We start from the raw sequence: 16,972 nt of genomic DNA, 5'->3' as shown, positions 1-16,972 counted from the left end.
TACCTAGTCTATCTCATCATAGAAAGTTCATCGAACAAATATATACCGTAGTAATATAAAAGTGTACCATTAACATCTATATATCAATTCATTAGATTCCCACAAAACTCAAAAACAAGATCCTATTTTGCATCAGAGCTACAGAAATACAAGAAAGGTCTCACACAAACAAGGTTGCATATTGTATCAGATCAAAAAAGGTTACTAACAAACAACAACACAAAAACAAGATAGGTTTTGGTCTTATCTACAAAGTATACAAGTGACTTCAAAAAAACAAGATTGCCGTGTTGCATGACATCTCAGGAGTATCAAAGCAGGGGGGGGGAAATTACAGCCATGCTGGATTCTTCAGAGTGGTAACAATAGCTTTGAACTGCAAGTAGTTACTTAGGCTGTAGACTCCCTTTTCTCTTCCATGTCCACTCATCCTATAACCACCAAAAGGAATGGCAGCATCAAAGATGTTAAAGCAGTTAACCCACACTGTCCCTAGTCTAAGGGCTCGAGATATTGTGTTGGCTGCATCTATATTCTGGGTAAAAACACCCGCCGCCAACCTATAATGTGAAGAGTTTGCCCTTCGAATAACTTCTTCAACATCTCTGCTTGTTTCAAGGCAGGTTCAGAAATTAATAAGTGGAATACAAGCACAGCTAGAAAAAGTACAGATGAAATGTAATCTCACTTGAATTTCAAGAGGGACTACACTGGTCCAAATATCTCATCTTTGGCAATCAGCATGTTATCCTAAATAGTTGAATTTTTTTTAAAACAAAATCATTAGATGTCATCACAACAATGTTCATCTTTTCACCTTACATCTGGATATATTCTATGGACAATGTTAGTTATACCTGGACATTTGAGAAGACAGTAGGTTGGACATAGAATCCCTTGGAGCCCAATTTTTCCCCTCCAGACTCTAGTGTAGCCCTACTTTCAGTACCAGACTTTATGTACTTAAGGATCTTCTCAAATTGCTCAGTAACAATCTACACAAAAAAAATCATGTTACAACTAATTCAGAAATGTAAATGGAAGTCCACGATTACTATTTTCCTTCACTGGAACTTCATGATTTAAGTTTGTGTAAGATGCTGAAAAGGAAATAATAAAGATACCATTGCCTGAAAAGTTGGCTACATCGAAATTGGTAAAGATATATTATTCCTTTCTTGTCCTTAAGGCGGCAAAGCATTTATTTAACTATTCTCTTCTTTTTTATCCATGACAAAAGATACAAGAAGAATAGTACCTGAGGACCTTGTTCAACTCCCTTCTTGAAAGGTCTCCAACTATACGTTTTAAAGCACGAGCCTTGGATATCTCCACAAATTCATCATACACCCTTTCATGTATGAATGTCCGAGATCCAGCACAGCAACATTGTAACTGCAGATACTTGAAAATTGTTTCATTCTGGAGCAAGCACCAGAGGTTGCAATTTTTCGAGGGTGGAGCTCTGCTACCTGATTATAGAAAACCGCAGAATGAGCCAACTCAACAGCTTTATCAACGTCTGCATCTTCACAAATGATGAAAGGAGATTTTCCTCCGAGCTCCAATGTCACTGGTGTCAGGTTGCTCTTTGCAGCTGCACCTAGTAAAGCTTTACCAGTTTCTGTGGACCCTGTAAAAGCAATCTGTAGACACCAAAATGAGTGATGTAGAGACACATTGTAATTTAGGCATCACAGAAAAATTAAAAGGTTACCAAAAAACATATTATACGGGGCAAAAATGCAAGAAGTAATATCGAGGGGCAAGCTGTTTAAATCCATACGAAGACACGTACTAGAAGATGTCAGTGCTCAGAAAACTTTACCATTACATCTGTATCAATAAAAGCGAGCATGAAATACAAAAGCTACATCAGGATGCATAACCTCTTTATGTTGTATGAATTTTAAAGGGGAAGTTGGAAGAAAAAGAAATAATTTTCTTCATTTTCCTACATGTGGATTAGACTATCTAAGGAGAGGCTATAATGAGGTTCCTTTCCTTCTTTTTTAATTTTCTTTGGGGTGGGGGAGGGGGTGGAAGTAGCGACGGATAGCTTCATTGCTACCTAGAGATATGTTGAAATTGAAATACCATGTTCTGACACTCCTTTATATAATCCAACATTTCAAATGTGATATCAAAACTGCCTTGGATTTTGTTGTGTAGGTTTATCTGAAGAAGCATAAGCCATTTGTTCCGTAGATTCCTATTCAGAAATCTTCTAGTAGTATATTATAGGTCATAAGGCCCTTTCTGTAATATCAGGAACTAAAGCCGAAACTCAGAAAATACCTTATCGACATCCATATGACTGGCAAGATCTGCACCTGCACTACCGGATCCAGGAATGACATTTAAGACCTCCAGGGGGGAGTCCAACCTGTCAGATGGAGTGAAGCGCAAATTACGGGCTATCATCTTTTATAGATGGAGAAATCTTCGAGTTGAGCTGCAATAACAGTGGAAAAGTTTCCACTTGTATATTTGAAACTACTGAATTTGTAAACAACATATTAGAAAGAACTAAATGACAAGTACAAATGAGTACTCATTAGAATTCTGTGAAGTCATGACCGGTGCAGACGAAAAGTACAGTTACCCTCGGGTACATACCTCATGGAATAACTTTGACACATGCAGTGCAGAGAGTGGTGTCAGTTCTGCAGGTTTTAGTACAACAGTATTACCACAAGCAAGTGCAGGGACAACTTTCCAAGCGAACATTAATAGCGGAAAACTCCAGGGTGTTATCTGTCCTGCAACACCAATTGGTTCATGCAGGGTCTGAACATGGTGCAAACTGTCAGCAGGAGCTGTAAGACCATGAATTTTATCAGCCCAACCTGAAAAAGAATGTAAGCAGAAATACTTAGAAAAGCATTCAGAGTGATTCAGCAAACATTAGAATGTCACTGGATATACAATAAGTGGTTATTAAACTGTCAACAGGAAACATAACTCCATATTTTAATTTTCTTAACCAGCATAGTATCTGAAAAGACGAATGAGCATCGGTATTTCTTCATTTGCAGCTTGTTCGTAAGGCTTTCCATTATCCCAAGTCTCAAGTGCTGCAAGTTCATCACTGTGCTTCTCAAGCAAATCAGCAAACCGCAACATTATACATGATCTTTCCTGGGAAAAAAATTTGGTTAATTAAACACATTATGATACATGCTTAAGTAAGACAAGGCGTTTAAACAAGCAGCAACTGTAGGAGAGGGGGATCGACAGTACATTTGATATATATGTGAAGAATTACTTAAATATAAGAAAATATTAAAATCTAAGCCCACAAGTCTCAATAGTTCAATAAGTTCAGTGGAAAGAACCTTAAAGGTTGAACATATCAAGTTTAAATTCTGAATCCACCTTTGACGGTTGGGACCAAGGAAGAGGATATGGAAAAATAAGAAGTCTCGGGTACTGTATGTATGCTTACATAAGCAGTCATTTTAGGCCATGGTCCTTCATCAAATGCTTTACGAGCAGCAGAGACTGCACGGTTTTCAGTGTCGGACTCAGCAACCATAGTAATGACTTCCCCTGTTCTAGGGTCAAATGTAGGAAATGTCTTTCCTGAAGACATAGTATTCTCCATGTTACTCTTTTAAGTTTATCAAATGGAGCAGAAGCAACTCTACATTAACATATAAAATGAAAGATTCCAAGGGATGAAAGGTCCACCTGAGGCTGCATATACAAACTGTCCATTAATGAGAAGCTGATTATATTTAACCTCAACAGGTGGAGTGATTGGCTCTTCATGCACCACCGTGCTGCTACAAAACCTTCTTATTCCATTTTTCCAGTACTTGGAGTATCTACCTTTAGATTGAAATTGCAAAATTAGCTTTTACAATCATCAAGATTATTCTTAATTCTGATTACAAAAGGACTACTTCTGATTAAAAGTTCTTTAATCATAACATTTCCTTTTTATCCCAAGGAAAATAGTCTAAGAATGTACTTTTAGTATATTATACAAGTAATTTATATAGCTAAAGTTCAAAATTTCTTTCTTAAACTTTGTTTAGCCAAATTAAGACCTCATGAAAATAAACTGTGTAACGTAAAATAATCAGGTCGCTTAAACCATAACTACTTATAAGTGAAATTAGTCATCTAGAAAATAAGACAGTTAACTTGTTATAATTGATTAAATTCTAGTGTTGGTCAAAACTATTTACACTGTCAGTGTATATATAAGCGAGAGAATCATACTAATTAAGATGCATCAAAATTATAAACAAAGTTAATTAAAGAGGCATATATATACTTGAAGAGAGAAGAGAAGGAAGGAAGCAGAGAAAAGATCCGTCGAGTAGCCATAGCCATGCAGCTGGAGGCAAGAGAACACTTAGTAGAGAGAGATGGCTAAGAACAGAGCAGAATCGGATACAAGTAGAGTGACCAGTAGCGGAGCCGAGACATTCAAATAATAAAAAAAGTAAACACTAATAATATATATACATAAAAATAAAAAAATAAAAAAGTTAATTTTAAGACAGATTTGCTGGTGTTATCAGTGTGCGGGCATGCAGAGGTAGTGTGTCCAACTACTTGCACGTCATCATTTAGCTGATTTACTAGAGATAAATATATCCCCAAAGCTTATCCCTTCCCTTGAAGTTTTCTTCTGTGCGTTCCATTCCACTATTACTTTCCTGATCCCTATGAAATGAAAAAAATGGCCATACGTATGACCTTTTTCTTTTTTCTTCTGTCCAATAAAACTAGGTACATCAAACAGATTTGACAATCTAATAGGTCCAATTTTTAGGCACAAACAACTAAAAATGGAGGTTGTATTTCACACGATTGAAAAAGGAATAATGTTGTAATCAAAATTGTCAAAAGTTCCTATGGCTCCTGAAATTTACAAAAAGATTAAAAAAGGGGTACTAGCTTTGTCATTACTCACTAGTACCTTTCAGTAATGCAGGGTATTCTAACTAATTAATATAATGTCGCCTTCATTCTGCAGAAAAATCAGGCTCATCTGGCTTAAACAACTTGGGCATTTTTAAGCTGGAAGAAGAATCAGCCATCTTCTGTTCTATTCCTCTTCTCGTATTAGCAGCAAATCTTTTGGCCAAAATTGTAGCTCCAAGTTGTTGGGAACCACGAGAATCACTGTCTACTAATGGTTGCTCAGGACCAGCATCGTCAAAACTTTGCTCATTGTAGTTACCATCATCGTTAGGATCTGGCATATAATAATAGCTCTCTTGTAGAGCCAACTCGTATTCCATCTTTTTCTTCCTATACCTTCTCCATGCAGCCTGTATAAAGCAAGAACCCCATGTTCTCCACTGATGAGAATAGTACCTAAATGCATGCTGTAGCTTCATGCTGTGAAGCCTTTTAAATTGAACTGCAAAAAATTTCAGGTCTTCAGCTCGAAGTGCAAATGCTTCAACTTCAGAAAGTGTTCTCACAGTTCGAGTTGAAGCAGGCAACTGCGTTGAATTAGGCAGTAAGGCCCAAGTCAATAATTCTTCACCACAGAAATCATTAGGTCCAAGGGTGATAGAATTGAAGAATCCAGATCTTCCTCCATTTGTTGTGGAGCTTTCTAGTTGTCCCCTGATGATAAAGAGCATCTCATTCACTGGATCACCTTCTAGAACAACATAGGTGCCCATTATGCTCAGGGACGACACTAGGCGTTCACATATTGCATCAAGCAGCTGGTCATCCATTTGCTCAAAAAATGGAACCTGCGCAGTCAGGAGATTTTGGGATCTCTAAAGCTTAGCAAACAAAAGTGGATGGGCTTAGGCATTTACAGAGTAAAAATACAAGTCCAAGTCAAAGCTTAAATTGATGACTGAAGAAATAGAACTATTTTATTTATTCATTCACTAATACTACTTATTTCTTATGCATTTCTTTTGCTCAAATCTTTCATTTCTGTTCAACTAGTGGCCAAATATTTCTGTCTGCAGTTCTTTTCCTTTATGTTTGCCTCCTCAAAGTATTTCAATTCCAAGAGAAGTGAAATACTGCAAACACCATATGATACATCATCAGGCCATGTCATATATCTAAAGATCATAATGACAAGGGCAACTTCAATAGGAAATACTTCTATCATCAGTCATCAATGAGATCTAGAGCTGATGCAAATGTCATAATCTATGAACAATGAGTGTTTCTTGTTTCTGGGTCTAAACAAGGTAAATTAAATCATAGAATGTGCAAATAATTTGTTAAAATATGCAAAAGTCGGTATGCACCAATTTAGACAAGAAAGCTATACCAATTTAGGAACAAAGGATTTCCTGGGAACCAGTGGACAGTTTCTGCTCGAGACACTTCCAACCCATCAAGTCTCAAGAAGAAAGAATACTTAGGGGTCGTTTGGTTTGAATACAAATTATGATGGGATTAGTTATGATGGGATAAATTTTGATTGGATTATTTTTTATTGAGTGTTTGGTTTGTTGCATTCAAAATAATATGCATTATATAAATTTTAAGAATAAATTATTTGTTTACTAAAATACCCTTTATGAATGTGAAAAGTGATGTATAAAAAGGGTTTAAAGGGATATTTTTGTCATTTACCTACTTTATCCCGAGATAAGTTATCCCGGGATTACTATACCACTCAAAGGGAAGGCTAAGTTATCTCAGTCATAATTATTAATCTTGGAATAAGTTATCCCACACTTTGTAACCAAACAAACAATTGAGGGTTACTAAAAATTTATCCCAAGACTATTTTGCCTTATCCACTACACCAAACGACCCCTAAATACATCAATATGTCATGATAGTCCAATATATAATGCACGAGCCAAGCAAAACAATGATATATGTAGTGCCAGAAAGACATACTCGTCGAACAAGATTAAGGCATAGGTGTCTTTGGATTTGGCGACGAAGATCCAAAGGCAAAGATTGCAAGATCACATCTTCTTTAACTCCTCTTGTTGCAAGCCATTTACATTGATCAAAACGGCGAACACGTTCTTGCAAGTCTTCAGGCAACTGGCGGTGCCTCATCCATTCTTCTACATCTCTTTTTCTAATTCTCCATTCCTCAATTTTTACGGTCATAGATTGCAGATAAGTCTGGAAAGGGCAGAAACTTAGAAGTATATCAAGGACAAAGAAGCATGTTCTATACTAGATGGAACAAATGAAAAATGATAGCTCAAATTTTTAAAAAACCTTACCAATCACCAACTAACCTAGGCATAATTTGAAAGCAGTATCCAACTCAACCCAGAGTAATGTTGATTAATGATTATACTATTAATCCCAATGGACCTAAGCTGCTTATAATTTGACATTTTAGGGAAGATATCTAGAGTAATGGCACATAGCAGGCATATTAACTTGAAAAAAGAAATTGGAGCTCTTAAAGGTTTCTGATTACTCTTCAAATAACTAATCCATCTCCATAAGATATTTAGCTGGTAATTAACACAAAATTATGTAAATTAACTATCACAAATAAACAACAGTGTTATCATGCTTAACATTGTTCTAGAGGCGAATAATTATAACAACTTGAAGGCGTCTGACATAACATGTATAGGTAATCATTCATGTATATAAATCATGATGAAATTACTTTGGATAATTGCACTAGATGATAATAGTCATCCATACTGAAAAATATTATCCTCAAAATCTTACCTGCATGTTTCCAATTAGCTGTGCAAAGAGAACTAAACCGATGATGCTTATGAAAATGCTGAATAAGGTTTCGCCAATATATGTGCTAGTATTCAAATTCTGCCCATATGAACTGCAAGACAACATTTGTAAAGACAAATATAAGACTTCTACCTGGAAAAAGACCCGAAGAATTTAATGGTATCCTAAGCAACAAAGAAGATGTTAGAAAAGGAATAGATATATACAATCCTACTTAGAATAGGAATAGTAATATGAATAGGAATAAGAATAGAAATAGTATCTAGTTGGTAAAAGATTGTATTGTAGTGTCTATAAATAGGGTCTCTGTGTAATAATGTAGATACACAATTCAAAAATATTTTTCTCCTATATTTCTCACATGGTATCAGAGCCTCCACGAACTTGATAGAGAATTAAAGAGCTTCCGCTGCCGGCGGGCAGCTATTACTCATATTGTCGCCCGTCTATCCAATGATTATGTTAGCAAAAGTCTGGGTCACCGTATATCTTTTCGGTGACTATTTCCTCATATCTAATTTGCACAGCACCGTGCATCTTTTCGGTGACTACTTTTTCATATTTAATTTGCGTAGTACCGTGCATTTTTCCGGACTACTTTCTCATATCTATTTGTGTAGCACCGTGCATCATTCCAGAGACTATTTTCTCATATCTGATTTGTGTAGCAGCGTGCCATCTTTCCGGTGACTACTTTTTCATATTTTATTTGCGTAGCACCGTGCCATCTTTCCGGTGACTACTTTCTTATTTGTATTGGGTCGTGCCAACATTCCGACTCCACCCAGATAATTTCTATTTTCCAATAGGGTCATGCCATCATTCCGATCCTATCCATATCATTCTCTTTCTCAGTAGGGTCATATCATTTTTCCGACCGTACTCATATAATTTTATTTCTCAGATTGTGACTATTTTCAACCATCAAATCTAATAATCCAGCGTATGAGCATGTTCCAGCTAGTTTTACGGTGACTTTCTTGTTTAAGATTTACTCATCTATTGATTCCAAGCCGATCCATATATTTTATACCAGATTTTGAGCACTTTCCGGCGACCGCTGCATTGTGGAAAAAAAAAACTAGATGGTGCAACCACCTAGTTTTGTTGCTCAGGAGGAGTCTGGTAGTCTTGTATGTCGATTGTGTAAGTCACGCTATGGTCTGAAACAATCTTCTCAATCTCTTCCTTGGAGAGTCTGCCCTTGTCGTTGGTGATGGTGATCTTGAAGACCTGCTCTTTCTTGGTTGGGATAGTGGTATTTCTGGGGATCAACAGAGTCATGACACCACCAGCAGTTTCAAGTCCAAGGGAAAGAGGTGTAACATCCAACAACAACAGGTCTTGCACCTTCTCATTACCTTCACCACTCAAAATTGCAGCTTGTACAACAGTACCATAAGCAACAGCTTCATCAGGGTTGGTGCTCTTGCAGAGCTCCTTCCCATTGAAAAAGTCTTGCAGGAGCTGCTGAACCTTGGGAATCCTGGTGGAGCCACCAACAAGTACAACATCATGGATAGAGTTCTTGTCCATCTTAGCATCTCTCAAACACTCCTCAACTGGTTCCATACACTTCCTGAACAGATCCATGTTAAGCTCTTCAAATCTAGCATGGTAATGGTGGAATAGAAATCAATACTCTCATAAAGAGAATCAATCTCAATTGTGGCCTGAGCAGTGGATGAAAGGGTCCTCGTATTAATTACATTTGTAACAAGCTAGGTATGACTTGTATGCATTAGCTTGAGGGAGAGTGTTAGAATAGGAATAGATATATACAATCCTACTTAGAATAGAAATAGGAATATGAATAGGAATAAGAATAGAAATAGTATCCTAGTTGGTAAAGAATTGTATTGTAGTGTCTATAAATAGGGTCTCTGTGTAATAATGTACATACACAATTCAATAATATTTTTCTTTAAATATTTCTCACAGAAGACAAGAAATTCATTTTCATCAAATCATTTATATAATCCAAAATGACTAAAATCTGTGACATTTTATGTAGTAGACATACATGATCCAAGATAAAGTCTTCAGAGGATCACTATGAGGTAGCAGGGAACATACTTTAGCATTTACAATGATTAACAGCAGTGGAAGTGTTTGCCAAAAATTAAGTAACTGAGATAGACAATGGTGAATATTGATGAAATCCTAGTCCAATTCTTAGCTGCCTGATGAATTAACCAAAGATAAGAGACTAGGTACCAAACAGACAGAGTGACTTGCATATTCGGATGCAGACCTAAATGCAAAGAGTCCTTTAAAAGCCTGACTGGATTACATAAATTCTATCAGTTGTTATAAACTGTACCTGAAAGCAGATAAAGTGAAATAATATACTTCCTCGGTTCCATTTCAAATGACATTCTTCCCAACTTCCATTTCAAGAAGATTGACACCTTTCAATATATGGAACGCCGTCAATTCTGGTGCTCCCATATTACTCTTAATTAGTGTCTTTTATTATAGGAATGATATGGCATTAAGACCAAAAGATCTGAGGATTTCTTTTGGCATGTCACCTATATTTAGCATATGTGTAAATAGTATTTCTTTCTTTCTAAAATTACTTCTTGACTAGTTAAATACTTTCATATAAATTTTTTAAAAATGAAGGCATATATCAGAAAACGGATGTCTCTACAGTTATAGTCACGACTCACGTGGGGGAATTACTTTGAGATGCCAACTTTCAATTATAATCACCAACACCATTGAATATGCAAAACTGAGAAGGAGTAAATTTGCAGTCAAGAAATCAAACCTCAAATTTCTTAGCCCCCACCAAAGACAGTATAAATATTTCTCCATGAATGTTGATGAAGCCACTTCATTAGTAAAGGCGTCAGCAAAAATTCCAAACTTAAAACCAGAATCTTCATCATTTATAGCATCACATTTTGCAAGCACTTGCGTGCTGTTTCGCCAGTAATCGCGTACGTAACTATCCTCAACACTTGTACAGTCTAAAAATTCAAGAATGCAGGGTGGAACTGCATCATGCTCCTTCCTACATTCAATTGACCAGCAAGAGTACTGTCTTCCTATAGAAGCCACGTACCAGGAAGCTCCCGCCACCTGCACAAAAAGAAGAAAAGGCACAATTCTCAAATCAGGTGATTTCTGTCTATGTCTTCCACATCAAATCCAGCAAATATCTTGCATTGGAATAGGTATATTATTTCGAAATGAAAGGGAATGGGAATGAGTGTTTACATGGCTCGCTAACATGAACAGAAGGAGATTATAAGCTGCTCCTGCCCAGGCTGTTTTAGCAATAAAACCTGTAGTTTTGATAATCTGCTGATTTAATGGGAAAATAACGAATAACCTTGGCACATATTGGATGAGAACGATAAGGGCAACAGTACTTTTGGAATGACCAGATCCATTTCTTTTAGCTGCGGGGATTACATACCGAATGACAATCTGCAAGTTGTAAAGAAGGAGAATGGCACTATTAATACTTCAAATTTTAAACATGTTATTGATGATTTCCCCTACAAACTACCAACATTTTAACTATTGATTTAACAATAAATTAGAAGTAAATATGTACTTACCTGAGGCAGGGGAAGAGCAGCTGTAAAATCAACGATGAAATCGGTCTTGAGATATCTAATAGCAATTTCACGGGGGTCCATGACAAGCTCACCCCGGCCGAAAACCCTGGAGCTAGGAGCGACAAAAGCGGTGCGGAACTTCATGCCAATGTGGAGGAAGTAAAAGATGTCGGTGAGAGAACGATAGACGGTAATGGCACGGGCAGCTTCGTCATCCGTGGACATACAAGCCCTTTCGCTGACGAAAGGGACGTAGAAGTAAAGAGGATCGATGAAAAGAGAGATGAGACAGGTAAGGAGGAAGACATAGTTCCAGCGATTTACAATATCACTGTTGGGATCGAGAATCTGGCGCCACCATGGCACATCAGTGAAAGAGGATTTGTTCTTCAACGATTGATGGAAATGACGGAGGTGAGACGCCGGCTTTGCAAATATTCTAGTCATCTTCCATGGCGGAGTCCGATATCATAATCGGATCCCGGAAGATTATCTCTCTTCTGGGAAACAAAAAATTAATCAAATTCCAATAAATTATTCTATTATGAATACACCTGTGAGTGAAAAATGTGGTATAATTAGGGCTAGAAAAACAGGATAAGGAAGGAGAAGAAAACAAGGAAGAATGAATGAAGAGTGTTCCATGAGTGATGATTGAAGCTCCTTTTTTCATCAATGCTTCCTTCACTGCCATTGAAAATTCTCTGAGGAAAACCTGTGACTTCGGAACTTGGTACGATTTGCCTAACAACACATGTCAAATTTCAAATTTAATTAATTAAATAAGATTCTAATCATCAGAGTAAATGAATTGACCCGTAAGTTTTGTTTTTTTTTTTTTAATGTTTGACTAATCAACTTTAAAGTCATTTTATAAGTTTAAAAAATAATTAGGTCTATTTGACTTAACTTATTTAAAATTGCTTATATGTTGTTTTGCTTAAAAACTAAAAAAAATAAGTTAGGCAACCTCTTAATAATTGCTTAAAAAATACGTATATGATTGCTTAAAAAATACATGTATACATACATATACACACACTTAATGCATATTATATTGAAATAACGATCATAAGAATAAAATTAAACTTTGTAATAAATTCTTAAAAATATTTATCTACTTATAATGTTAAAGAACTTAGAAAAAATTATAAATATCCATGTTAAAAAGTAAATTTTATATATATATATATAAAAAAAAAAAAAAAAAACCGTAAGCCTGCTGATGTGGCAGCTTCTAAGTCCTGCAATGCTATTTATTTATTTATTTTCCCAATTTTTAAGCTTATTTTCCTAATAAACTAAAGTAATTTGTTTCAAAAGACACAATTACAAGTCACGACTACTAAAAAAAAAACAAATCAACTAATAATCACGGCCTTCAGTTGGAAAACGCTTACAGCATCTCCTTAAGTAACCGAAGAGAAGAAACTGAAGGTAGTTGAGAATCGAGAAAGCGGTATGAATCTTCGTGACATATCACCGGTTACAGCGATCAGTTGCAGCTCCTACCTCTTCTTTTTTCAGGTTTGGTACTTTCCCTTTTAAAGAAAAAATATTGGTCTTTTAGTCTCTGTCTTCTAACTAATCACGAACCTTAAGTTATTTTCTCCCCACTTAGCAGCATTCATTGGAGTAGATTTTTGCAACTAAAGAACCATGAATTGAAGCAGAGATTTCCTTCTCTTAATCTTGTAGATTATAGCATATTATGAAAGTTTCTGATCATTTTTCATTGTGAAATTTAAAAATCTTAATTTTTGTTTTTAAATAGTCTTTGACCATGAATACAAAAGTTTAGTTTTTGTGAGCAATTTGGAGTGAAAAAAGTGAAGCATATTTTTGTAAAAATTCAGCCATTCAACTTCAAGTTGAATTCCAGAACAGTATGGACAAACATGTTTGAATTCGGAATGCAACTCCTAAAAGAGTGAAAAAAAAATTAATGGTCAAACCCCTCCTCAAGTAACGCTTCTTTATATTTTTGTATTGAAGTTTTTCCTTTCACATTTTTCACTATCGCTATCAGTGTATGAATTTAATGAGCTGAGTACTTTAACAAGTCAATTAGAAAGACATTGGAGTTGGAGGTACTGTTATTCTCTCTTTCTTTATTTTAGTTCATTTCCTCTTTCCTCTTACTATGTTTGGATTGTTTAACTAAACTTGAGAATTCATTGAAGGGACGGGCTTGAGGAATACTCAATTAAAATGAAACTAAAAGTACTGTCAAGAAAATATAAGGAGTACATTTTCTTTTTAGATTAGTTTTTCTGTTAGCCTTAGTTAGATGAGTAGCACTGACAATTCATTCACTACTGGTGGTTAAAAGTTATTGTCAAATGTTTATTTTTATGGGTTCAATTACAAATAAATAGTCTTATATATGCTAAAAGGTGATCTCTTTGTTTTGGTAACTCACATTGCTTAATGTAAGTAGCGGATGTTAAATGGTAAAGATTAAAAATATGCTTGAGTATAAACTGAACAAGATAATAAGAAAATAAGTATTTTTTGGTGGAACGCGACAGCGACACTTATATTAAGTTGGATGTTCTACAATCGATCTTATTTATTTGACCAAAAATATATTCTACAATTAGTCTAAAAAGGTGAATTCTTACAAAGTGACACTCCCTGAACCTTCTCCATATCCATTAGTCCATCCATTGATTTCATAGTGGTGATAACCTATGCAAAGTACATATATTCTCTCATTGAATTATGAGGAGCCGCAACACTTTGTTCTTTTCAAGACTTGCTGAGCTTTATGAGCATAAAAGAAAATTAGCTTTTTCATAGGACACTTGATGATATATTAAGGTGTCTAAAGCTTTATTGTTTTGGTATTTTTGATTTTTAAGATAAACAAACTTTGTGAACACTTTAATGGTAAATTAATGTGTCTAAAGCTTTATTGTTTTCATATTTTTTTTTATTTTAAGATAAACCATGTGAAAAATAAGTTGGTTCTTCTTATTTGGTACATTTTGATGATAAGTACATTGTATTTGCATTGGTGGGATGAAAAAGAGGAATTTGCAGAGGCTGATGACCAACCGATTTAGAAAGGGTGGTGGATTTAAAGACAAGATGCAGTTGGAAAGCATTTACAATTAATCCATTCATTACTAAGATGTATCAATATGTAGTGCAGATTACAAAGAGAGCTAAAATAGATGAAGATAGTCCTTTCTTTGATCGTTTTATTGGAAGTATATAGATGAGTTACTAGATCGAAAATCATGAAGAAGAGCTTCTGTGGGGGATAGTTTATTTATTTGATGCTAAGATATGTCTTTTCAATTTTTCATGTGTTTAATAGGAGACCGTTTTTACTATTAATTTATTATTTTCTAAGCCACTATTTTTAACTATACGGTATTATCTATATCAATAAATTTGTGAATGGGTGATAAGGAGAGTTTGTGGACTTAATTGTTGTAAATGTAATTTTTTGATATGCCTTTATTTAAAAAGTAGATCTTATATTTAAATAAAAAATACTACAAAATTATATTCAAAATTTATTATAACCGCGCACGGGCAAATTTACTAGTTATATATAATATAAATAGATATTAAATAGATGTGATATAAAAGGGTAAGACCCCGTTTGGATTGACTTTTATAAGCTATTTATAAGTTGTTTTCAACTTTTTTGAGTGTTTGACGGGTTAACTTAAAGTTATTTTGTGCTAAAAATAAGCCTCAATAAATAATTAGGAGCCCGTTTAGATGGGCTTTAAGTTGGTCAAAACCAACTTAAAGTCCCTTTTTAGCTTTTGGACGTATTTGCCTAATGCTAACTTTAAGCCATAAAGTTCTTAAAGTCAGTCAAAAATGAAAAGTTAGGATTCCTAACTTTTTTTTTCTAAGTGCTTAAAGTCATTTTCTTTGACCATGAAAATTACTTTTATATCCCTTATATTTTAACTAAATTTTCAAACTACCCTTTTTACTCTTTTAACCCTAAAATTCACATCATTTTCCTCATTTAAGCATTTTTATCCAAACACCCAACTGCTTATTTATAAAAATAACTTTCAGCACTTCAAAGTTCTAAAAACACTTCATACATAAAAGTTACTTTTTTTAAGCCCATCGGGCACTAGATTTGTTTGGATGAACTTATTTTAAGCAACTTATAAGTTGAAAACAGCTTACAAGTCAAAAAAAAATAAGTTGGGAGTTTAATTATTGTTCAAAGTTAAGGAAGAGTTTAATTTTAAAAGCAAATTTGAGGTGAAAAAGATTTTCGCTCATAAATTTTATTCCATAAACAGTATCTCATCATAAATATATGGAAAAGCTTCTCTCGTTTTCCAACTTTGTTATGCGAGCTCTTCTTTTTATCTGAGAGAGAAAATAATAGATATATTATACTATTGCTTAGTCGTAAATACAGTAAATTTAATTAAAATCAACCTACGGATGGTATTATAGTAATGAAACTGTTCTATTTGTAATCTCGAATTCGAATTTTAAATATTGCGAAAATCTGTTAGGAGCACCGAACTGCGCGGAGTGGAGGCCATCCAAGTTTGTGTAGTCAAGTAAGAACGCGGGAAATTGGGGAGAGGGGATTATTGGTACACTGAAATGGGCTTACTAGGGCGAGCACGAAATGGGCCAGGCCCCATTTGGATTCCTTTTTGAAAAAATTATCAAATTACACACCTTATATTTCTATATTTTCAATTATTCTCCATTTATAAAAATTTCAAAAATCCTTCTCATTATACATAGAAAGCGGAGCTTATTGGTTGATTTTCCTTGTAAGAACTAATGGCTACTTAATAGATACAAGAGAGTCATTGAATGACCACTAGTTACATCAGATATATGTATCTGAATATTTATATTTTCGTCTTTATCTTTTCCCAAGTATATAGTTAAAGCATAATTACACCATATACATGTATCTGAATAATTATATTTTTGTATTTTTTCTAAGTATATACTTATGCACTAGATACACTGAATACATCACAAAATTGATACTAGATAGATATATTTATGCACAAATACACTAGATACATCATAAATACACAAGATACATTTGTGCCTCCTCAAAATCAATATTTAACTGCACAGATACATTGGATGCATCAATGCATTTTTTTATACTAGATACATGAAACTATTACTGGATATTTGATATTAGATACAATGGATGAAATTGATATACACAAATAAGTATGTAACATGGATACAGAGAAGTAGAGAGAAGAGATTGAGAGAGAAGCGAAGTGAGAGAGGAGAGATACAGTCACTAAATACAATATATCTAGAGGCAATCTGAACAAATACATAATTATTAAAACTATGATTTGTTGAATAATTAACACCTATACTAGTGTGCTCTGTGACATCAAAACTTGTTGACAATTTCAGACTTTTAGGCCTCAACCCCCCTAAGCAATCATTTTTATCTCTTAAACAATGCTAACCCCCCACCCCATGACCCCACCCACCCCAAAAAAGAAATTAAAAAAATGGGAAGATTATTTCCAAGCAGAAAGAGGAGAGTCATCTGATAATCTCAATCCAAAATATATAGAAAAACATGAAATGTATTTATTTCCACAAAATTAGGGTGACAAATTGGTAGGCCACTTATTTTATAAAAAGTGAGAATGATGGAAGATATGGTTTGGATACATATGCAAAAATAAATAAAGATGCTACACGTTTCTTACAACTTTGTTTCTTTC

The 16,972-nt window shown here is 34.7% G+C and overlaps 1 protein-coding gene and 1 pseudogene across 2 annotated transcripts; both read right to left on the bottom strand.

Annotated features, from left to right (window-relative positions):
• Positions 1 to 32: 32 nt before the first annotated feature.
• On the bottom strand, positions 33 to 4,923 carry LOC129872783 (benzaldehyde dehydrogenase, mitochondrial-like; annotated as a pseudogene).
• On the bottom strand, positions 4,783 to 12,939 carry LOC129873757 (cyclic nucleotide-gated ion channel 18-like). 2 transcript variants are annotated; one of them, XM_055948928.1, is made up of 8 exons: positions 12,656 to 12,938; positions 11,256 to 11,999; positions 11,064 to 11,121; positions 10,909 to 10,976; positions 10,457 to 10,770; positions 7,660 to 7,771; positions 6,853 to 7,089; positions 4,783 to 5,729 (listed from the first exon to the last, which is right to left on the bottom strand). In XM_055948928.1, exons 2-8 carry the CDS (start codon positions 11,700 to 11,702, stop codon positions 4,983 to 4,985), a joined length of 1,983 nt encoding a protein of 660 aa, XP_055804903.1. In that variant the 5' UTR covers positions 11,703 to 11,999; positions 12,656 to 12,938; the 3' UTR covers positions 4,783 to 4,982. The 2 variants fall into 2 exon arrangements, with proteins under 2 accessions (XP_055804903.1, XP_055804902.1); XM_055948927.1 differs by having other exon boundaries at positions 10,909 to 11,121; positions 12,656 to 12,939.
• Positions 12,940 to 16,972: the final 4,033 nt, after the last annotated feature.

Source organism: Solanum dulcamara, chromosome 11 (assembly GCF_947179165.1).
Source record: "Solanum dulcamara chromosome 11, daSolDulc1.2, whole genome shotgun sequence".
NCBI lineage: Eukaryota > Viridiplantae > Streptophyta > Magnoliopsida > Solanales > Solanaceae > Solanum > Solanum dulcamara.
This window is presented reverse-complemented; position numbering and strand designations above follow the sequence as displayed.

Coding starts and splice junctions, on each gene's coding strand:
- LOC129873757 (XM_055948927.1), bottom strand. CDS start 11,702: ATGACTAGAATATTTGCAAAGCCGGCGTCTCACCTCCGTCATTTCCAT. Junction 7,772..10,456: donor TGGGGGCTAAGAAATTTGAG/GTTTGATTTCTT, acceptor GTTGTCTTGCAG/TTCATATGGGCAGAATTTGA. Junction 5,730..6,852: donor GCCTTAATCTTGTTCGACGA/GTATGTCTTTCT, acceptor CTGACTGCGCAG/GTTCCATTTTTTGAGCAAAT.